At 57.7% G+C, this 23,060-nt stretch overlaps 1 protein-coding gene across 1 annotated transcript; it reads left to right on the forward strand.

The window, feature by feature from the left end:
* Nucleotides 1-4,946: 4,946 nt before the first annotated feature.
* Nucleotides 4,947-23,028, forward strand: VEGFA (vascular endothelial growth factor A). Its single transcript, XM_064598384.1, has 9 exons — nucleotides 4,947-4,957; nucleotides 6,871-8,002; nucleotides 11,004-11,052; nucleotides 14,222-14,418; nucleotides 15,236-15,312; nucleotides 15,645-15,674; nucleotides 17,590-17,661; nucleotides 18,800-18,931; nucleotides 21,074-23,028. Exons 1-9 carry the CDS (start codon nucleotides 4,947-4,949, stop codon nucleotides 21,093-21,095), a joined length of 1,722 nt encoding a protein of 573 aa, XP_064454454.1. The 3' UTR covers nucleotides 21,096-23,028.
* The last annotated feature ends 32 nt before the right edge of the window (nucleotides 23,029-23,060 follow it).

A 23,060-nucleotide genomic window follows, 5' to 3' on the forward strand; every position in this document is an offset into this window, starting at 1 on the left:
CAGGTAGCTGTATGCTTTGGACAGCTCTGGGCCTCATGCTGCTCATCCGGCCCGTGAAGGGATTTTCAAACTTCTTTAGTCGTGGAACCTTTTCTTCAAATGAAATCTCAAGGGAAACTCCAATAAATACAGCCGATAAAATTGGGTGTGTGGTGCCTGGCTGTTCCCACAGCCTCCCCCCACCTGCCCCGCCTCTTAGGACCTCCCTAGGCTCCCGGGAACCAGGTCTGATGTTCTCCTGACATGGATACGTCTTGACTAATTGTCTGCTTCACTGATTTACTTGAGGATATTAGGCCAGGCTGCTCCTGGGAGCTGAGAGGAGGTCTCCCCCACTCCTTGTGGCCAGCCCTGCACTTCCAGGTCTGGGAAGGCAGGCAGGATGGTGGGGGTGACTCCTCTCAGGAGGCCAATCATTAACAGGCTTTATCTTTGTGGACCGTCCTGGGGGGCCTGGGTCATGGGCCAAGCTTCCGGCCCAGGCCCAGGGGGTCCCTGGGGGAGGAGGGAAGGGACACTTCTTGCTAAGAGGCAGGGACACTTTGGGTACCTGCCTCTTTTTTTCCCCCCTAGGATTTTCCTGAAGGAACCCATAGTGTAGCCAACTCAGTGACAGCCTGGTGACGCAGTCACTCTGAAGAAAGGCTAAAGAAGGAATCAAGCCAACATATCCCCCATCTCTGGCAAGCACTGTGTGATTTCTTCTTCCTTCCTTCCTTCCTTCCTGCCTTCCTGCCTTCCTGCCTTCCTGCCTTCCTTCCTTCCTCTCTGTCTCCTTCTTTTCTTCCTTTTGTTTTTAATTTTTTTTTTTTTTTATCAGAGAGAGAGAGTGAGCCCAAGCAGGGGGAGTGGCAGGCAGAGGGAGATGCGGGATTCGATTCCAGAACCTTAGAATCATGACCTAAGCTGAAGGAAGACGCTTAACCCTTAACCTGCTGAGCCACCCAGGCATCCCTTGTTTTTGTTTTACAGGGGGATGGGATAAACCCATTTCCCTAATCCTTTCTGTTTGACTTTAGCCGGATGCTAGCAGGTTTCTCTTCTCTGAGAGTTTGCTCACTCCTGGGGTAGGGACAGAGAAAGGGAAGGGAAGTAACATGCATATGATACTTACTCTAGACCAGAGCTTCACCTGTATTCATAGCCTCCATTTATCTTACAACCACAACTCCCATTTTACAGATGAGGAAATCAAGGATCAGGCAGATGATGTGACTTGTCCAAAGTCTCCTGGGTTGGAAGTGGTGAACCAAGATGGAATCCAGCCTGTCTGGCTTTTTCCATCACACCATAGGGGTACAGGGATGGGGCAGGGTAGCTGGTGAGGGCTTTTCACAATGAGGATTCACCAAGCCAGTGTCTTTTTAAAAAGGACAGACGTTCTGGTCTCCTAGGTAAGAGAGGAAGCTGTTCTGACCTGCTGGGATTTTGAGGGGTTCCCTGGAACCACACCTCCCCTCCACCACTTGGTACTGTGTCCCAGATTTCATGCATCTTTGAGTTAAGCATTGTCCTCTCCAGAAGCCTTTTGAAATACACAGACCCCTGGAAGATGTGACATTTTATATCAGTGATCTCAGTTGGATGTTTGATGGAGTGTTACAGATCCTTAAAGCTTAGGGGGTGTAACCTCCCGCTCTTATCTAGGAGGATTCTGAGGTCCAGAAAGGGGACAGACTTGGCCAAGGTCACATGGCATGCAGCAGACTTGACTACCCCCACCCCCCACCCCCACCTCCCAGTGCTGTTTCCAGGTTTCCACCTGTCTGTGACAGGCAGATGGGAGACCAGACCTCTGGGCACCTGTTGGGGGCTAGGAAACCTCTTTCTGTTTTGTGCCCTGCCAAAGCTGAGTGGCCCTGTGCTTTTCACAGGTTGGTGTCCTCTGCCCTCTGCTTCTTGCTCCCGGGCGAACAATAGTAGTGCTCACCATGCAAGCTGGACCTACCTCTAGTGTCTGCTTGTTTGTTTAAATTCTCTGGCAGAGACATGCTGTCCCAGAGGGTGGGGAAACCCGTGTGGGGCTCACCCCCTGAGGGACAGCATTGTCCCTGTGGGCTTTGGCTGGGAATATTTCTGAAGAAGCCCTAATCCCCTGCCCTACCTAGCCTCAGAGTCTCTATCACCCCCAGAGAAGCACTGGGAGAATTGTGTGAGCCATCAGAATCCTCCAGACCTCACTTCCCCTGCCTGTTCTTTATCCTTGTCTGCGCTGCAGGCAAAATGCCGCTCATCCCTCTATCCTCAAGCACCACCTCCTCCAGGAAGCCTTCCTCTACCCCCAGAAATCATGTGGCCCCTTCAGAGTTCCTATTTTCAGTTTACTGTTTGGTTCCTCTGGACAGAAAGCCCCTTCCATGCTGTTGCAGCCCCCGGGCTGAGCCAACACAGGGCTTATGGGCTGAGTTTAATACTTGCTTATGGAATAAACGTCCCATGCTACCTCCTGCAGAAAACCCTTCTTGAGGCTCATCCCAGCCAGTTTGACTGCTCTGGCACCTTGGACCTCTTTTAGGGCCACCTCCCACCTCACCTTCCGGTGGAGCCGTATGCATACCCGTCCATGGGCAGCTATGTTCCAAAGCAGGCATTTTCACTCGTGTCTTACAGATGAGGGGAACTGGGGGGTCAGAGAGGTTGAGTAACTTGCCCAAGGTCACTCAGCTAAAGAGTGGCAGACAGGAGTGTCACTTGTGTCCATTTGAATCTAAAGCCCCTGTACTCTCCACTGCCCTATATCTCATATAGCATCAGCACTGTGCCTGATGCCTGGTAGACCTCGGGAAAGATCCACGGCTGGAATGAGGCTCAGTTCCCAGGCAAGGCCCAGGTCTGAAGGGGGAATACAGCTTTAGGACCTTAGCTGTCACCTCGTGCTACCCCTCTTCCCAGGAGAGGGACTCCCTCCAAGACTGGGTGGGGGTGTGTGAGCAGGGGCAGCAATGGGTAGGACGGGGGGTCAGACTTTGAGGGGTAGCACAGACTGGGGGGGTCAAGAAGTGAGCATGTCAGGGAGAAGCAATCCAGGGAGAGAGCCTGGCATTCGGGGATTAAACCGATGTCTGTAAGGGACAGGCAGAGACTTGGCTGATAGGGGCTAGGGGTGGCTCCCCCAGACAGTGACCCTGCCCTGCCCGGCTGCCCCTTCTCCTGCTTGCTCACCATCCCTCTTCCCTCCCCTTTTCCTGACGGGCTTCTCTGGGGTTAGCCTCTCAGGTTTTCTCTGCTCCAGTCTCATTACCAATCATCATCAATGCCTATCATTACCCCAAGTCAAACCTCCAGATCCAGATGGGGACGGGAAGCTGGCACAAGGAAAAAGAGGCCCTTCTTCCTTGAGGGAGAGACCGGGTGCGTGTGTGTGTCGGGGGGAGAGACAGACAGAGAGAGGGAGAGATTGACCCGCAGCCAGAGACAGCAAATTGAAGGGAGCCAACCCAATTCTCTCTCCTTCAATTCAACAGGTTTGTGTCCCTGTCTTTCCAGTGGATCAGATCTGTGTCTGGCTAGGTGCCCGGGGAGTCAGGGGATGGCGTGAGGGAGGAGACCTTTCTTCCCATCGCAGCAAAACCACCTGGAGAAATGCTTAGACAACAGCAAGAATGAGCCATTCTCTCCTCACCCTCCTTCCCCGCTTCAGAGGGGCTCTGTCCCTTCATCTGTGGGTTTGGAGGTTAACCACCAACACTCACACAGGCAAGAGCTTCCCTGAACACCAGAGTGACAGGACATCAGGACAAAGTACAACTACTGTGCCTTGGGTCTGATCACTACTTCCTTTGTCTGGGGCCACAGCTGGCTCCTGGCTACCTTTCACGCTCTTCTCTACCCCCACCCCCACCCTCTCCCCACATCCCCCTCACCTGGAACACCTTCCCCTTCCTCCTTGGCTCCTGCAGAACTGCTTCAGAGCCATAAGCTAAGGCGGCCCTGGTCCTGAGGCCTCTGAATGGGGCTGAGGATGACCTTGGAGGGGACACAGCATGACCTCTGTCTGGGCCGCTCTCTGCTCCATGCCCCACCCTCCATGTTGCTAGGTGACCTTGGGTCCTTCTGTACCCTTGGGAGTCTTTGGGTGTTCAGTCTGTCCGGATGCTCCCTGCCCTGCAGCAGCCTGTGGAGGGAGGATGGTGGAATCAGGTTTGCTGGTGGGAATAAGTCTGTGGGAGGAGAGGGTGCTAGAGAGACACGATGTGGTCTTATGACGGTTGATTTGTGTTCCTGATTCCATGGGCTTTTTGTCCTCTTTCTGGACGACCCAGGTGTGTTGGGCTCTCAGTTCGATGGTAATGTGGGCAGTGGCTGGGTGTTGTACATCAGGATAGTGTATTGTTGGGAAAGCTGGTGACACCACACTGGGGGAGAGCATCCAGAGGCAACCCTCCTCGGAGTCACCACTAGCTTGTCTCTGAAATGAGGGGTGGGGGGTGGGGGACCCCTCCCCACCCTAGAGAAGGGTGCTCAAAAGCCCCTCAGGCCAGGATGCAATTCTGCTCCCTCATTCCCTTGGTTCTCTGGGCCAAGTGCACAGAGGGAGCCTCGAATAGGTAGCTGAGACACACCTTACTTAATACCACCAAGGGGGACATTTGGCTCAGGTTGGGGAAAGCCCTGGGGTTATTGTGACAAGTGACAGCCATCCCTCCTTGGAATCCCTCCATTCTCCTCTCAACTTCAGGGTCTTTTACTAAGACCTCCTCTTTTGACCTCTTTAGGGCCAAGGAAGGCTGAGTTGAGGAGGGATGCGGTGGAGGGGGCCAGCATGAGTGCCTGCTCATAGTGCTGGGAGCCTCGGTCCTGACTCTGCCTGCTCCAGGGCAGGGATGAGGGAGGGGGGCTCTGCCAAAGCACCCACATCTTGGGCTCTGGCGGTGCCAGATGTGGAGCAGGTTGGAAGGAGGAAGTTTAATCGCTTCCCTTCCATATCCCATGCAGCACCTTGCAGCATGGAGCCTAGGTAAGGAGGCTTGCCTGGGAGCCAGCCCCCCTCCGCCGAGCCAGCAAATAAACATTTACTAACCCTTGTCTCTGCTGCTGGGGAGCTTGCCAGGCGGTGCAGGCAGGACTGGAGGCATGAATGATGCAAAGGGTAGGATGGGGTGGGGGTGGGCAGCCCCTCTGCTCATAGGGGCCTCGGGACACTACGCCCGTGGAACTGGGCTGCTTAAGAGGTAACCTAGCACCCTCACTAAACCACAGTACCATGTGCCGAGGCAGGGGGTTGGCTGAGTAACCTCCCTGGATCGTTTGGGTCAATTTGGGGGAAGTTGCGGTATTCCCGCTCTCAGCCCAGACACTCACAGAGACTACATCAGCCCTGGGCCAGGCCCTGCCCAGATCTGGATGAAAAATGAGACTGGTTGGTCCCTCTCTTCCCTCAGGTATCAGAGCCCCCTCTTTGTTCCCTGGGGGAACCAGAGCTGCTGGGTCAAAGCCCAACCAGGAATTTTTCCAGGCTGGTTCCTATAGGCAAGGGTGGGGTGGGGGGGCCTCAGGGAGCACTTAGGGAAGACCAGAGGAGTTGGAGAAAAGGGGGCTTTGAAGGGAGCGGGTGTGGAGTGGGGAGACTGGGGGAAAGAGGAGAGAGGCTCCCAGTTGGTAGAAGTAGGCAAGGGATCCTAGGGGTCTGGGGGTCCTGAGGAGAAACCCCAATTCTGTTCAGAAGATGAGCTGAGAGACTGGGCTGGGGCTGATAGAAGCCTTGGCCCCCAGCCTGGTGGGAGCTCCGGGCAGCTGGCCTACAGACGTTCCTTAGTGTTGGTGAGTAGGTTTGAATCATCACTCAGGCCCTGGCCTCCATCCGCCCCCACCAGCCCCCTGGCCTCAGTTCCCTGGCAACATCTGGGGGGGGGGGAGAGCAGGAACAAGGGCTTCTGTCTGCCCAGCTGCCTCTCCCTTTGGGCTCTGCCAGACTCCACAGTGCATACGTGGGCTCCAACAGGTCCTCTTCCCTCTGGGCCACTGACTAACCCCAGAACCACACGGCTTCCCATTTTCAGCCCTACAAACCTGGTGCCAAATAATTTTCCCCAAGGAAGCTTCCCTGGACACTTCCCAAAGGACCCCAGTCACCCCAGTCTGTTGGCTGTAGCTCACTCTGATGTCAGCAGGCCAGATGAAGTCTCCAGATGGGCACACTGTCCACATGGATTTGTCATGCCTCTTGTGCCCAGCATTGGGCTCTCTGCACGTGGGTCCATTCGAGTCCCAAACATGCCACTGTTTGGGAGGTCAGAAATGGAATCAGGGGTAGCCTCCCTCCACCCTCTTCCTGAAGCCCATTCCCTCTTGAGCCAGAGCTGGGGTGTGCAGGCAGTAGTCACTAGGGGGCGCTCGGCCACCACAGGGAAGCTGGGTGAACTTGGAAGAGCGGCGTCTGCGTGAGAGTGAGGACGCGTGTGTCAGTGTGAGTGTGTGTGTGTGTGTGGGGCGGGCTGAGAGTGCTGGAGTGGGGAGAAGGCCAGGGGTCACGCCAGGATTCCAGTAGATTTGTATGTCCTTCTCCCCACACCCGTCCCTGTCCGACTCCCTGCACACCCAGACCACCCCCTCCCTCCAATATTCCCCGCAAAGAAGGAATAGCTCTCGAGCCCCGGCCGCACATAACCTCACTTTCTTGTACCCTTCCCCCCAATACCGCGCGGGCGTGTGTGTGTCTGGGCAAAGGTGGGGGCGGATGGGCAATTTTCAGGCTGTGAACCTAGGTGGGGGTCGAGCTCCCCCTTCACTGGGGAGGGGGGCAGGCTTTGCTACACGTCCCAGGGGAAGGCCCGAGGGGCGTGCGGGGCAGTCGGAGAGGCGCAGTGGGCCTGTCCCCGCCCCCAGGGCGTGCCAAAGGGCGGGGCCTACCCTATTTTAAGCGGCCGCTAGTGGTAAGGAGCGCAGAGGCTTGGGGCAGCCGGGCTGCGAGGAGGCCGCAGCGCAGGGGGCGAGTGGAACCGGCGGCAGCGGCGCTGGGTCGGGAGGCGCAGAGGCGAGGCGGACGGACCGGCGGGGTCACCAGCCAGGGGTCTCCGCACTGGAATTTGATATTCATTTATCCAGGGTTTACCCTCCTCCTTTTTTTCTTCAGCAATTTTTAAAATCCACATTCTTTCTCGTTTTAATTTATTTTTTGCTTCCCACTCCCCGCTTAAATCGGGCCGACTGTTTGGGGAGATTGCTCCTTTACTTCCCCAAATCACTTCGGATTTTGGAAACCAGCAGAGAGAAGAAAGAGGTAGCAAGAGCTCCAGAGAGAAGTCGAGGAAGAGAGAGAGAGACGGGGTCAGAGAGCGCGCGCGGGCGAGCGAGCAACGACAGGGACAGGGGCAAAGTGAGTGACCTGCTTTTGGGGGTGACCGCCAGAGCGCGGCGCGAGCCCTCCCCCTCGGGATCCCGCATCGGACCAGCAGCGCTGACGGACAGACAGACAGACACCGCCCCCCGCCCCAGCTCCCACCTCCTCCCCGGCCGGCGGCCGAGGGTGGACGCGGCGGCGAGCCGCGGGCAAGAACCGGAGCCCGCGCCTGGAGGCGGGGTGGAGGGGGTCGGGGCTCGCGGCGTTGCAGTGAAACTTTTCGTCCAACTTCTGGGTTGTTCCCGCTCCGGAGGAGCCGTGGTCCGCGCCGGGGCAGCCGAGCCGAGCGGAACCGGGAGAAGTGCTAGCTCGGGCCGGGAGGAGCCGCAGTCGGAGGAGGGGGAGGAGGAAGAAGAGAAGGAAGAGGAGAGGGGGCCGCGGTGGCGACTCGGCGCTCGGAAGCCGGGCTCATGGACGGGTGAGGCGGCTGTGTGCGCAGACAGTGCTCCAGCCGCGCGCGCGCCCCAGGCCCTGGCCCGGGCCTCCGCTCGGGGAGGAAGAGGAGACCGCCTAGGCGCCGAAGAGAGCGGGCCGCCCCGCAGCCCGAGCCGGAGAGGGAGCGCGAGCCGCGCCGGCTCCGGCCGGGCCTCCGAAACCATGAACTTTCTGCTCTCTTGGGTGCATTGGAGCCTTGCCTTGCTGCTCTACCTCCACCATGCCAAGGTAAGCGGCCGTGCCCACCAGGCGTCGCGGCCGCTGCGAGCGCCTCTCCCGGCTGGGGACGTGCGTGCGAGCGCGCGCGTGGGGGCTCCGTACCCCACGCGGGTCCTTGGGCACCGGGCGCGCGGCTTCCCCCTCGATCCTTGTACATGTAGGGGGAGGGGGCGCGCGCTAGGTGGGAGGGCACCGGGATAGACTCTCACCGCCCACGCGGGCCCTGCCCACCCACCAGAGTCACCGCACGTACGATCTGGGCCGACCAGCGGAGGGCGGGAGCCGGAGGAGGAGGCCGAGGGGGCTGGGCTTGCGCTGCCGCGGGCGGCTGAAGTTTGCTCCTGGCCGCTGGTCCCGGACGAACTGGAAGTCCGGGCAGCGGGGGCGGGAGCCGGAGCCCAGTGGGCAGGGGGGGTGCCCGGACCTTGGACCGAGGGAGGGCAGAGAGCGTGGAGGGGGCAGGGCGCGGGCGAGAGAGAGGGGGCTTGCTGTCACTGCCGCTCGATCTCTTAGGCCCTCGCCACGAGTTTGAGAAAAGTTTCGGGGTGGATTGCCGAGGGGACCCCTGGTCTCCGCCGGGCCACCTGCGCGGAGGCACCCCCGCCCGTCCCCGCTCGCGTCCCGCTCGGTGCCCGCCCTCCCCCGCCCGGCCGGGCGCGCGCGGCGCGGAGCCGATTACATCAGCCCGGGCCTGGCCGGCCGCGTGTTCCCGGAGCCTCGGCGGCCCCGAGCGGGGAGCCCCGGGCGGCGAGCAGCGCCCCTCCCCCCGCCGGCCCTCCGCGGGAAGGTGACCTCTCGAGGTATCCCTAACCGGAGGACCCGGAGAACCACCCCACACCTCTCCCCACTGTCCCCAGCCCCTAGCCCCTTCCAGTGCTAGGAGGGATTTCTTGATGCCCCTTCTCCATTTCTCCCTGACGTGGAGAGAAGCCCCTGCCACCTTTCTATTTTTTGCTCCCCTCTGCTGAGAAGACCCGTGTAACCCCTCTCCGACCCCAGAGGCCAGGGAAAGGATGATCGCTGTCAGAGGTCAGGGTGCAGAGGCCCACTCTGGTGCTTTGTCAGACTACCTAAAGTCCCCACTTGGTGACAGTCTGCTTTGCTCCCCTCCCCCACACTTCCGAGCTGTGCTTTAGTTTTTATGGGGGTGGGCTAAGGGAGGAATGAAGAGTGTCATTACTCCACTTTATACTTTTTGGAAAAATGGCTTAAAATTTGCTGTGACGTCTGCATTGTGGGACCAGCTCCCCCCACCCCCACCTTTGGAGGGAGCTCCTGCCAGCCTTGCAAACACACTTTGTCCTGGTGAAAGGGGGTGTTGGAGCAGGAGCAGGTGGTTTTTTGAAACTCCAAAACTTGCCCACCCGACTTGCTTCTCAAAGCCATCTAAGGGCCCTTTACACTCTTCCCTTACACCTTCCCTCAGCCACAGAGTCTCCCCTTGGAGAGAGGCAGAAGGAAAAAATGGGCTGGGGTCCCTGCTGCCACTCTGGGTGCCTTAGACCCTGGCACAAAGGCCTTGGCTCCAGGCCTCCAAGGCGGGGAGGGGGGGGGGGAGGGGGAGGAGTGGCTGCCTGGCCACAGTGTGACCTTCAGAGGCCCCCAGAGAAGGGCACCTGGCCCCTCCCTGCCCAGAACAGCCCCTCCCAGTGCCCCCTGGCCTTGGAGGGGGTTAAATTTCTGTCCCCCCTTCCTTGTTAGGGCCCAGGAGAAGTGGAGGGCATAGGGAGAACGTTGGCAGAAGGAAGCCAGGGGGTATCATGGAGATGGGCCAGGGGCTAAGGTGGAGACCCTGGAGGGTCCCTGAGGTTGCTGCTGTGAGAGGCTGCCCAGCTGGGATCCTGGAAGCTGTTATCTGACCTTGGCCCTCGGGGCAAGGCTCGGGGATCCAGGGTGCATTGGGGGTGTGTGGGGAAGGAGACAGACAGACTTTGTCGGTGGGGTCTGCAGTTCCACAGCTCTGCTGCTTAGGATGTGCCCGCAAGGAAGGGCAGGTGGGGTGGGCAGCTGGTGAGAACCGAAGGCTGGGAGAAGCCTTTGCCTGCTTGGAGCTGTCAGGTCCACATGGTTGGGCATGTTGACCTTCACAGCTTCTGGGGAGGGGAGGAATGGTCTGGTGGGGGTGGGGAGGGATGGCGAGGCATCAGGCCTGGCTAGTGCAGGGGGCCCCCTAGGGGCTGGGCAGTGCTAAGGCATAAAGGCTTTCCTGGTTGCCTTTGAGGAAAAGTGCCCAGCTAGGTGAGAGGGACTTGGGACCCCCCTCAGTCCAGGAGGGAGAAGAAACTAGCGAACAAGGTGCGAGTGTGAGGCTCTGGGCTTTGGAGATACATTCAGGCCCCTGGAAGGGTCTATGGGCTGGGAGAAATGGGGCTCTCCCCTCCCCCCAGGGTTTCCTCCTTGGTTTTCCCTTCTAGGCAACCTGTGGGTTTGCTGAATATTCCCAGGAACAGAGGAGTTTGGAAGGGGGAGGGTGGTTGGCGCCCTTCGTTCCTCTGCACCCTCCTCCTTCCCCAGCACCAGCTCACCCTGGTATTTGTCATGTCAGCAGGAGAAGGTCACCATGTTGTTTTTCTCGCCCCCAGTCCTTCCTTCCTGCCCCAGTCCAAATTTGTCCTCCTATTTGACCTTACTACTTACCCATAGCTTTGGACCAGGGAGTCGGGGGGCTGAGAAAATTCCCTGAACTCAACAATGGGCCAGTGAGGGGTGGGGAGGGAAATGTGGGGAAGGGGCGGGGACCCGGACAGCACAGCGTTCTGGTATTTTCCTCCTGTGTTTTCAGTTCTCCACCCCCACCCCCCCCAGCCCCTGCAATATCTGGTCAGACTTTCTCTTCCTTCACAATTAGAGCAGCACAGGGGCTGTGGGCATGCTCTCTGCTGTGCGGAGCCGGGCAGGTGCCTTGTTCCACTCAGAAGCCTCGGAGAAGCCAGAGGCTGCCGGCTGGGCGGGTGGCTGGGCCTCTGCATCCCTGCTCATGCCTGTGCCTTGCTCTTTGTTTTGTCCTCAGTGGTCCCAGGCTGCACCCATGGCAGAAGGAGAGCACAAACCCCACGAAGGTGAGTCCCTCTGGCCCTTGGATGGGTATCCTGTCTCCCCAGGGGATGGGTGGGGAGGCTCCGATTCCTTTCTTGCAGGTCTGTGGCAGTGGGGGAGAGGGGAAGGGGTGTAGGAGTGGGGAATCAAGAAGGGAAGAGGGGAGCACCATGAGAGTCACCATTCTGGAGGTCTCTCTTTGCTACTCAGGCCTCTGCTAGAAATAGAACTTGTTGCTTTTTCCTTCTGCTCTTTCCAGTAAAATTTTATTTGGAGAGGGGGCCGTGAGTACAGGCCAGGAAAGACAGTGTTCAAAGATCCCAGTTGTCGAGGGAGGTGTCCCTTGTCCCACCTGCCCCCAAGGGAGGATGGATAGTCTGTGTCACATTCAGCTCAGCCGTGTCACCCCTGTGGGCTCTGTGTGGAGGGGTATGTGCCCCTGGCTGTTCAGCAAACTGGTTGTGCATGGGCTGGAGGTGCAGAGGGCCCAACCTCCTGAGCCCCCCCTCCCCACAGCCTGTATTCCTTTGGGGCTGGAGAGAAGGCCCTGCGATCTCCATCTGCCCTCCGGGTGGGATAGGTTTGGGTGCTGTGAACTTCCCTCCTAGGCCAGCAGAGGGCTGGCTGTAGCTCCCAGGTGCCCCGCCCCCTGCCCAACTCAGAGTCAGCCTGCCTTTTGTTCCTCTGTGGTTTGGAGTAGGGATCCTCCCATTTCTCTAGGGAAGCCCTGCCCCCCGGCCCCCAATGTGGCCTCTACTCCAGCCTTGGGGGAGGAGTGCCCGATGCCACTCCCCCAGCGCCCCACCGCTGAGTAAGGAAGGCCCTGGGGTCTTCAGACCTCAACCCACTGTGACCCAGGGTGGTGGCCAGGGGTGGTGTTTGCACTCCCTGGGCCAGTGGTGATGCCCAGCCTGTTCTGCCTCCCTCTTCACTCAAGAGCTCTTTCCTTGGCCAGGGCCTGGCTTCCCAGCCACCCCACAGCCTGTGCCGCTCAGAGGTTCCTGGGTCCCAGTGTGCACCCACCCCCCCATCAGCCTCCCGGTGGTCTCTGTGGTCTGGGAGAGGCAAGACAAATGATCTTTGTTTGCTGGGGACAAGATTGTCTTCAAGAAACAAGGAAAAGCAAGAAAGCTTGTTGTGGGAGTCGATGTATGTCCGGTGGCCTGGGCAAAAGCAGGCCAGCTTTCCTTGGGGGCAGTGGCTAGAGTATGAGGGGTACAGGCGAAGTTGCCCCCTCGACCTCCCTCCTGCGGCCCTTGGGGATTCCAGGGAGCTTTTCCAAGGAATTCCTAGTCTGGGTCTTTATACCCTCAGCTACCAACTGCCAGTGGCCCAGACCAGACCTTCCTGCTTTCCTGTCCTGGTTGGGGCCTTGTGGCCCCAAAGCCTGGGCCACCTCTGTCCCCAACCATGACAAAGTGTCAGGTCAAGAATTCTTGATAAGTCATCTTCTTCGAGATAGACTTGGCTTAGAAAAGGGCTTCTTCAGATCTCTGCTCTCACCTATGCTCTGATGGTGCTTTACCTTAATTAACCCTTTTGAGGGTGGAGGAGAATTCTGTGCCTGTTGTCTGCATAGGGGAAGTAGATCTCAGACAAGGCCAGGGACTGGTTGGGAGCCCCCCTCCCCCTGTTCCCTTGCTGTTTTCACACCTGTGGCCTTCCCCTCCCTTCCCCTCAGCTCTCCAAATTCTCCTCAACCCACTTAGTGTATAGATACCCCCAGGCTCATCTTCCTTTACCGTCCGGAGGGAAGAGGAGCTCAGCCACAGTCTCTGGGGAGAGGCAGGCTAGGGGGTTGCACTTCAGACGCTTGGGTGAGGTTCCAAACCTTGTGTTACCTGGGCTGAGAAAGAGCGCTTGTTTGGGGGCCGGAAACGGGAGACCAAAACCCCACATTTCAGTCTCAGTTTTAGTGTCTTTAGAAATCCACCCAACCACTCATACAGATGTGCAATCTGAGGCCCAGAGAGGGGAAGGACCGGCCCAAGGTCACACGGAGTCATGAACAGAGCGCAGACCTCTTCACGGGCTGAATGCCCCTTCTTCCTCCTGCGAGGGGAGAGACATTTCAGGGAGAGCATTACTTTGTGGTAGTGGGGCGGGGGGAGGGGGCGTGAGATGGAGAGTGGCAGGCTGGGCCACAAGTTGGAGTCATCATTCCAGGTCCTGAGTGTGTCTGTTCTCAAGGGCCCCGCCCCCGTGGCCTAGAATTACCCCTTCATGCTCCAGTGCACCTCGGGCTCCATGGCCAGCCTGGGAAGCCGTCTTTACCCTGCCCTCCCTCCAGATCAGCTTCTAGAAGTGCTCCATGGCTGCGGTGGCGGCACCGTTTTTTCCATGATGCAAGCAGTTTGCACTCTTGGGCGGGGTTATCGGTGGCTGGCAGGGCCTGCATAGTGTGCCCACCCACTGCCACCTGCTGATTCCAGGCAGGCCTGGCGCCTCCCCAGCTTGTGTCTGGGGAGGGGTCTGGCAGGTGGCAATGTGTCCCCCCCCCCCCAACATGCTTCTACATGATTTGCCTTGGGAAGGCTTTGATGTCAGAGCAGATTGGAAGTGTGGGCCCGGGGCAAGTTCCTCAGCCTCTCTGAACCTCCAGTTCCCACTTTGTAAAATGGGGTTCCTAGTGGAACCTCATAGTGTCACGTGGGGAGAATTATTGGCCATGGAAACCATGGATGATGGTGCACAATGCCCAGCATATAATAAGTCCTCATCCAATGGTTGTTGGTATGGTGGATGGTGTGACGGAGGTTGTAGGGAAATGCAGAGTAGGTTTGCCAAGCTGGCTCTTCCTCCTTTCATGGGAAACAGATCACCCCCCCCCCCCCGACAAGTATACTCATCTTCAAACTGTGCCCTGGTATCAAGGTTGACCCAGGAGTTGGCTCAGCGGTCATGGCGAGGTGGTGGGGTCAGATGTAGCAGACCATCTCCCTCAGAACCTGACAGCCTCGTGTGATCTTTGGAATAAAACCAGACCTTCCATCAGTGCCCATGGTGCAAAGCTTAGGGAAGGATGTCAACCACAGCTGGAGGGACTTAAGCTAGAGTTTGGGAAGGATTGGCCCAGTAGGGGATACCTCTCACAGGAACCCTGAGGGGTTGCCCTATAAAGCTCGGTGGAGGTGGGGGCCGGCCATCTCTTGTGTGACCGGCTGGGCTCATGTGTCACTCCATCCCCTGCAGTGGTGAAGTTCATGGACGTGTACCAGCGCAGCTACTGCCGTCCCATTGAGACCCTGGTGGACATCTTCCAGGAGTATCCTGACGAGATCGAGTACATCTTCAAGCCATCCTGCGTGCCCCTGATGCGGTGTGGGGGCTGTTGTAATGACGAGGGCCTGGAGTGCGTGCCCACCGAGGAGTTCAACATCACCATGCAGGTGGGCATCTGTGGGGAGTGGGGGGTGGGGGGGGCGGGAGCGGGGTTAGACTTTGGGAACAGGTGCTCCCCGGCCCTTTCCTGGGCAACTCTTGAGAGGAAGAGCCAGACTTGCCTTGCTCAGCTCCTGCCCCTGAGTCAGTCAGGAGGCAGTGTGGGGAGTCTTACCCCCTTTGGAGAAAAAGATGCCCTGCATTTCTGGGATGGTCTGGGATTTCCCACAAGTCCCTACTGCCTCCTCCTCCTCCCTGACCTTTGCCCCTGGGCTCAGGAGGGGCTGACACCTGTGACAGGAGCCCCTCTCTTCCTCTCTTGGAGGAAGAGGGCGCTTCCTCCTGGGGGGCTCTGTTTGGGGTGCTGGGTGAGCCTGGTGCATGGAGAGTGTTAGAAGGTAGTCGTTTGGTGCTGCCTGGTGACAGGGCACATCTCAGCCTGGACAGGGTGGGAGGGAGCTCTGAGACCCCCGGGAAGGTGGCTCTTGGGTAGCGACTAGGGGTCAAGGTGAGGCCTAGAGGGGATAACAGGAGGGGAGGGATGGGCACAGGCAAGAACCCAGGACCTGAATTCCCAGCTTGGCCAACCCGTGCAACCATGCCTGCCCTCAAGAAGAGCCAGGGGCTCCTTGAGGTCAGTAGGGTCGGGGGAGTTGGGGTGGGCCTGAGGCTCTTTCTGGTAGAGCCCCTGGTGCCTCCTCCCTCTACCCCCCACCCCTGCTCTGTAGAACCCCTGGGTGCTGAGTGGCAAGAGCCACAGGATGTCCCATCTGGGTATGGCTGGCTGGGTCACTAACCTCTGTGATCTGCTTCCTTTCCCTCTAGATTATGCGGATCAAACCTCATCAAGGCCAGCACATAGGGGAGATGAGCTTCCTACAGCACAGCAAATGTGAATGCAGGTGAGGACGGAGTCACGGATTCGGATTCGTTTGTTCAGCAGACGGCGGGAGGGTTAAGCATGTTTCACTTGTTAGCCATTTCTACCTTGCAACTGTGGCACCTTGGGCATTTTCATTTTACTTCTCTGTGCCTCAGTTTCTACGTCTGTCAAATGGGCACAATAATAGGATGTCTCTCGTGGCATTGTTAGAAGGATTAAGTGAGTTCTTTTACGTAAAGGGATTAAAACTGCATTGATATGTCATAAATAGTACGTTAAGGCTCTTATTGTTAGCATCACCAACTGAACCCCTTTCTGTTTTGTTCTTTTCTCTTTCTCTGCCCGCTGCAGACCAAAGAAAGATAGAGCAAGGCAAGAAAAGTAAGTGGCCATGACTTTAGCTCCTCTCCCTCTCCTTGGCCGGTTATCTTGGTTTGGGGCTCTTGGCTTCCTCTGTCAGGGGGGTCTCATATCTTCACTGAGTCAGGGAGTTGGCCTCACGAAGACTTGTGGTGGCAGTAGGGGTTGGAGCAAACCCGAGGATTCTGGCTCTAGGATTAGGGGCAAAACCCCAGCCTGGAGCCTGGAGCTTCCTGTGGAAGGAGACCACACATTCCAGGTCTCCAGGTCATTCCTGGCCGGGACTTGCAAGTTTTGGTGTGCGGGGGTGCGTGTGGACAGCGGCTCCCCGGCTTGCTCTAGTCTCCTGTCCCCCCACAGCAGGGAGAGGGAGGGGGTGGCAGAGAGGCCAGCTTTTGTGTGTCAGAGGAAACGGTCTCTCGCCGTGGTTGCTGTGGTGGTGCGATTGGACTTGGGGGCCGGCTGAGAGGTTTTCTTGGTGATGCCCTCCTGTAGGAGTGAGGCGGGCCTGAGCCACTCAGCCCTCCCTGGCCAGGGAGAAATGAGTTGACTGTTGGTCATTTTCTGAGGCTTCTAGTTGCTACGTGTGGAGGGTTGAGTCAGGATGGAGCAGGGGGCATAGTCTGGGGACAGTGAGCCTTCAAGACCCGGTGAGCAAAGGGGACAAGCCTGCAGGGAAAGAGAATGAGAGAGAGCACCTGTGTCCTTCCCTCCCCTCCCCTCCCTCACCATCCCGTCTGCCCCCAAAGCTCTGGGGACCCAGAAGCTCCGAGGCCTCAACCCCTTGCCTCTTCCCTAAGTCCCCAACTTCCAGGACTGCTGTGGCTCTCAGAGCAGTGATTTGGGAGAGTAGTCTCAGAGAGAGAGAAAGAGAGAGAGAGAGAGAGAGAGTGTATTTGTGTGTGTAGACCTTCCTCCTTCCCAGTGCTTTCTCCTAGGGGAGCAGTGTTGCCCCTCTCCTCAGTCCCTTCCCCTCTCCCCAGTCCCGTCCCCTCATTTCTTCCCCTGTGGCAGACATTCTGGGCATCCTCTGGCCTGGCAGGTGTGGAGAGTGCTGGGTCCCTTGAGGGGAACAGGCTTCAGCCTGCCCCCCCTTGCCCGTTTCCCAAATGTCTGCATTGCCCCCAGGGAGAGCGGGGGGCTCGCCTGGGCTCGGAAGAGAGTCAGCTGAGATGGTGTGGCAGGCTTTGACAGGCTGGGGAGGGAACCTCCTGCCAAGTAACGCCCAGGCCCCTCCTCCCATGCCTCCCTAACTCCCACCCCACCCTACTGCCTGCCTGGGGCTCTGAGGACACCCATCCCCGCCTCTCGGCCCAGGTTATGGCTGGGCAGGCTGGCGCCTTTCATGTGCCGCCCCTGGGTCTGTGCCAGCTCCCAGCATAGCTGCTCTCCCACACCGGGATCTGCAGAGGCAGGGCCCCTGAGGGACCCCTTTGCTGTTGCACTTGGAAATGAAGGCAGAAGGTGCCCAAAGCACAGCCTGGGCCCCGACCCCCACCCCCATCAAGTCTGGTCTCTCCAAACTCTGGCCTCCCTTTTATAGCACCCCCTCCCCCGACCTTCAGGGTCAGACTTGTCCAGGGTTGCTGCCTGGGACCAGGAGCTGCCACGAGCTGCCACGAGCACTCAGGCCTTTGGGTCCTGTGTCCTCCACCCAGCTTCTGCTCCCCACGCAGAGCATTGCCGGAGGCCAGGTTGGCCACCCCAGGGTGGCCAAAGGGAGAAGGAGGAGCCATTGAGTGCCCGCTGCCCCAGCCTTGCCGTGCGTGTGCGTGTGCTTGTGCGTGTGCGTGTGCAGGCCCTTTCCTGGAGCCCGCTGGCCTCCCGATGCTTGTTCCAGGGAGTGTGTCCTGAACCCTGCCCTCCTCGTTGCTTCTTTTCCTTTCCCCTTCCCCCTTGCTCTCTCTTTGTCTGTCTCTGTTTTTTTATTTTCCAGAAAATCAATTCGAGGAAAGGGAAAGGGGCAAAAAAGAAAGCGCAAGAAAGCCCGGTATAAACCCTGGAGCGTGTACGTGGTGCCTCCGCTGTCTCATTGCCTGGAGCCTCCCTGGCCCCCAGTCAGACCCCCGCCGGCGGGACCCCCTAACCCTGCCCCTCCCGGCCCCCCCGGCTCTCCTCCCCCTCTCCCCCCGAGTGTCTCTCTCTCACTCTCACTCCACTAATTGGCACCAGCAGCTAGATGCGGTGGTGGCGTGGCCGGTCCAGGGTCGGGCTGGCCAGGTGGGCAGAGTGGGCCTGGAGGATCCAGGGAGGGGCCTCCGGCTTGGCTGGGCACCGCCTTTCTCTCACCCACTGGGCACTGGTGGCGGGCCCATCTGGCGCAGGTGCCAGGCACTGGTGCCTGCTCACCCAACTGGTTTCCACTGCTCTTGGCTTCTGCACTTGTCTGGAAGCTGAGGGTAGTGGGGCGGGCAGACGTGGCGTGAGGAAGGGGTGCGAGTGACTCGAGGCAGCCTGTTGTCAGCTGCAGGAGGAGGCCGGGTGGGGTCAGGCACCGTATGGCAGCCCCTCCTCGTGGACCTGGGGCCTCCGGAGGGGAGCCCTCTACTCTGGTCTGACGCACGGCACCCACAGAAACCTCCCTGTAGGTTTGGAGGCTCTTCCTCTGGGTTGGAGGCTGTGGTGGGCCCTTTGGCCACCAGTGGCCTGGCTGTGGACGCTGCCTCTGGGCTTGGCCTGATGTGGTGCCCTCCTTCAGCCTGCCTTTGGTGGAGGGGCCCGGGCCTGAGGGGCCCTGAGGGGCACAGGGGGAAGGTGGCCCGGATTGCTGTCCCCAGCAGGTGAAGAGTCAAGGTGTACTCTTTCGGGGGCGGTAGCCATTGGGGCCCTGTGGCCCAAGACTTGAATTTGTCCCTACGGGACAGCACTCCCCCCTTACAGTGTCCTCTCCTTGCACTCTCTGCCCACCTGTGTCTGCCTCTTCCTGCAGGCAGGCTTCCTAGCCAGTGCTGCCTCTTTCCGCCGCTCTCTCTGTCTTCCGCTGCAGCACTCGGATCCTTCCAGGGCTTGGAAGGGGCAGGGGGGCCAATGAGCTGGGTGGGGGTGCAGCTGCGGACTGTTAGGGGGTGTTGCATGGTTTTTTTTTTTTTTTTTCTCTTTCTCTGCTGACGCTCTAGCTTAGATGTCTTTCCTTTTGCCTTTTGCAGTCCCTGTGGGCCTTGCTCAGAGCGGAGAAAGCATTTGTTTGTACAAGATCCGCAGACGTGTAAATGTTCCTGCAAAAACACAGACTCGCGTTGCAAGGCGAGGCAGCTTGAGTTAAACGAACGTACTTGCAGGTTGGTTCCCAGAGGGCGAGCAAGTCAGAGAGGGGCTTCACACAGAGATGGGGAGAGAGAGAGAGAGAGAGAGAGAGAGAGAGAGAGCGAGCAAGCGCTTGCGCGCACGCGCACCAGAGGGGCCAGCTGCTTGCTCGGCTTCTAGCTGCCTGGTGACTGACCGCCGCCTTCTCTGCTTGCGGGGCCCCTGCGGTGGGACGCAGGCGCTGGCCTGGCCTGCTGGGGCCTGTTCCGAGGTTGCCCTGGTTGCCTGAGGGGTTAGCCTGGTGTGGCTTCATGTGACGGTGTGGACGCAGGCTGAGTGTTGTGTCCTGTGGTCCCGCGGTGTCCTGTGGTGGCTGTTGGTCCTGACGTTGTTATCACTACCTTGCTACTAATACAGAGGGCCCTTCTTGGTGTGGGGGCTTCTGCCGTCTACAAAGCTCAGACGCTCTTGGGGGCCTTGCCACCACCCTCTGAAGTCCGCACCGCTGGGCTTCTCATCCCCTCAGTGTCCCTCACGGGGGCAGGGGGCGAGTCCCTCCGAGACTGGGGTCCCCGAGGGCACGGGCTCCCGCTGTTGGTTTGGGGTGGGTTGGAGATTTAACGTTTGGGGGACACTAGATACTTTTAATACTCCAGTTACTCATGGTGACAACCCCAAACAGCCCACACATTTCCAAATGCCTCCAGGATGGGCGGGTCGGGAACTCCTCATGGGAGGGCCTGGCTTTTATTCACCTGGGTGACCCTCCAGGCATCTGTACCTTTGTCCTCTGAGCACACTGGGGACCTAGAAAGTGTCAAGTATGTAAGCGAATACGTGACTGAGTTCAGGGGGTAAGGTCAGGAGCACAGAGCCGTGACAGGTTGGCTGGCCATCTTTCGATGCCTACCAGTCCGGCCTTTGCTCAAAGGCTGGGAGCCCTCTGGGCCAGCCTGAGTTTCACCCAGAGAGGGGGGCTTATATGGGGATTCCCTGGCAGGATCAGGGTGCCCCCAGCTAGTCCAGATGCTCCATTAACAAAGTCCTTGGAATGTGGCTGCCTTCCCCACCCCCGTGTTCTTGCGGCTGTGGATGTTCAAGGGATGCTGGGGACCAGGCCCTGGGCTGTTGGTGCAGGCTTCTGTCTGTCTCGGTGGTATGTGAGGATAGGAAGTGTATGTGAGTGCTGGGCTTGGGGCTCTGCCTAACTCCAGGGCCCGGTGAGGGGTCTCCACATGCCCCGGGGGCTTTGGGGAAGGTGAGGGCTTTATCATGTTCACGGTTTCTGTGGGGATTATTCTGCAGCGAGACTGTCTGGGATGGGGTGTGTGAAGTGACCTGGGGGCTAACAGAAGTTACCCCAGCCTCCAGAGACCTCCCCCCGTATGGGGGAGTTTCAGGACCCCAAATTGGGGGCTTAGGATGCCCATTGCCAGGCTCTCAGAAGGGCGGGGCCTGCTCTGACCTCTCATAGTAGAGAAGGGAAAAGGCAATAAGTCCCAGGGGCAGGGGCATGACACGAAAGCTCTTGGTGTCCCCTCTGCTTGGACAGGAGCAGCGCAGCGAATGATCACCTCTCGCCACCCAGCAGCCTGGTACCGGGGGCCCGCTGCGGCCAGCATGCTGAAGAAACAAGGCCTGGAGGGAGGGCATGGTGAAGGGAGATGTGTCCCTCACGGCCTCGCCGGAGCAGCCCCTCCCTTTCAGCTGGCCCTAGCCCTGGGTCAGGGTGCTCTCCCCACTCTCTTCCGCAAGCCAGCCCCATAGAGGCAGAGCTGAAGCCCCTCTCTCTGCGGGCACTCTTTGCTGACTAACTCGGTCCACCTCTGGTCACCATCAGCTCTTAAATGCCAAGTAGGGACTGTTCTTGAGTATGCGTTCATTTGTCGCCTCTGATGGCATGTCCCCGTGTCCTTGTCTTGTCTCAACTAGATTGCAATCTCTAGAGCGCAGAGGGGAGTCCTGGACTCAGCTCCTGCCTTGGGGGGGGGGGGTGCCCACCCCGTGGGCGGGGGCTGGCTCTCCCCTCCCGCGGGGCTCCTCGAGAAAGTGCCGTGCTTCCGCCATCCTCTTTGCCGCAGGGACCCTGGGCTCCCGGGAAGGGAAGGCTGCCTGCCTCACTACCGCGTCCCCGCGCCCGGCCCTAACCGCCAGCCTCTGTTTCCCGTCTGCCGCAGATGTGACAAGCCCAGGCGGTGAGCCGGGCTGGAAGAAGGAGCCTCCCTCAGGGTTTCGGGAACCAGACCTCTCACCAGGAAAGCCTGATTCAGAACGCTACAGAAACCACGCCGCTGCCCCCACCACACCAACCATCGCCATCACCAGAACAATCCTGAATCCAGAAACCTGAAATGAAGGAAGAGGAGACTCTGCGCAGAGCACTTTGGGTCCGGAGGGCGCGACTCCGGCAGAAGCATTCCCGGGCAGGTGACCAAGCACGGTCCCTCTTGGAATTGGATCGCCATTTTATTTTTCTTGCTGCTAAATCACCGAGCCCGGAAGATTAGAGAGTTTTATTTCTGGGATTCCTGTAGACACACGCACCCACATACATACATTTATATATATATATATATTATATATATATAAAAATAAATATATATATTTTATATATATATATAAAATATATATATTCTTTTTTTTAAATTAACATTGCTAATGTTATTGGTGTCTTCACTGGATGTATCTGACTGCTGTGGACTTGAGTTGGGAGGAGAATGTCCCTACCCAGATCCCAACAGGGAAGAGGATGGGAGGGGAGACTCTGGCATGATCTTTCGGTCCCTCTTAGGAAAGCCAGGGTCCCCTTCCCTGCCCAGGAACGTGCATGGCCAGGGCATGGGGGCAAATTTGGCCTGCTTTGGGGAACACCGACAAACCCAGCCCTGGCCCCAAGCCTCTATACCCTGAGTCAACTGGACAGACGACAGGTACGGGGACGAGGACACTGGCTCTGACCAGGAGTTTGGGGAGCCTCAGGACACTGCTGTACTTGGGGGATCCTCTCTGCATGCTGCACGGGCATCCTGCCCCCAGGGGCACTGCCTGGAAGATTCAGGAGACCAGGCAGCCTTCACCTACTCTTCACTGGCTCCCGAGATGCCCAGGGCGCCGCTGCCAACAGATGTCTTGGCGAAAAGAAGAGAGACATTGGTGGAGGAAGGGCCGCCTGGCGGCAGCTTGTCCTCCAAGGAGAAGGCCTCCTGCCTTGGCCTTCTCCCAGTTCCCCTTCCCGGGTGCAGCCCAGGAGGGCCTGATGTCCTCAGACCATTGAAACCACTAGTTCTGTCCCCCCCAGGAGACCTGGCTGTGTGTGTGTGAGTGGTTGACCCTCCTCTGTCCCCAGACCCGACCCTTCCCGCGGCACAGAGAGACAGGGCAGGATCCACGTGCCCACCACGGAGGCAGAGAAAGTGTTTTGTATACGGTACTTATTTAATATCCCTTTTTAATTAGAAATTAAAACAGTTAATTTAATTAAAGAGTAGGGCTTTTTTCAGTATTCTTGGTTAATATTTAATTTCAACTATTTATGAGATGTATCTCTCTCTTGCTCTCTCTTGCGCTATCTGTACTGGTCTGTGTGTTAAGATTCATGTTTCCAATCTCTTATCTCCCTGATCGGTGACAGTCACTAGCTTGTCCTGAACAGATATTTAATTTTGCTAACACTCAGCTCTGCCCTCCCCTTTCCCCTGGCTCCCCACCACACATTCCTTTGAAATAAGGTTTCAATATACATCTACATACTATATATATATTTGGCAACTTGCGTTTGTGTGTGTATATATATATATATATATATATATGTTTATGTATATATGTGATTCTGATAAAATAGACATTGCTATTCTGTTTTTTATATGTAAAAACAAAACAAGAAAAAATAGAGAATTCTACATACTAAATCTCTCTCCTTTTTTAATTTTAATATTTGTTATCATTTATTTATTGGTGCTACTGTTTATCCGTAATAATTGTGGGGGAAAAGATATTAACATCACATCTTTGTCTCTAGTACAGTTTTTCGAGATATTCCGTAGTACATATTTATTTTTAAACAGCAACAAAGAAATACAGATATATCTTAAAAAAAGCATTTTGTATTAAAGAATTTAATTCTGATCTCAAAGCTCCTCCTGGTTTCTCCTTCTCCATTGGGTC

The sequence above is a fragment of the Mirounga angustirostris genome, unplaced genomic scaffold (assembly GCF_029215605.1).
Source record: "Mirounga angustirostris isolate CCGP_5_RB_7025 unplaced genomic scaffold, mMirAng1.0.hap1 SCAF_8, whole genome shotgun sequence".
NCBI lineage: Eukaryota > Metazoa > Chordata > Mammalia > Carnivora > Phocidae > Mirounga > Mirounga angustirostris.

Bases quoted from the DNA above. Each gene is read 5' to 3' on its own strand.
- VEGFA (XM_064598384.1), top strand. The intron at 8,003-11,003 runs GTAAGCGGCCGT...TTTTGTCCTCAG, and splicing joins TCTACCTCCACCATGCCAAG to TGGTCCCAGGCTGCACCCAT. The intron at 18,932-21,073 runs GTTGGTTCCCAG...CGTCTGCCGCAG, and splicing joins TTAAACGAACGTACTTGCAG to ATGTGACAAGCCCAGGCGGT.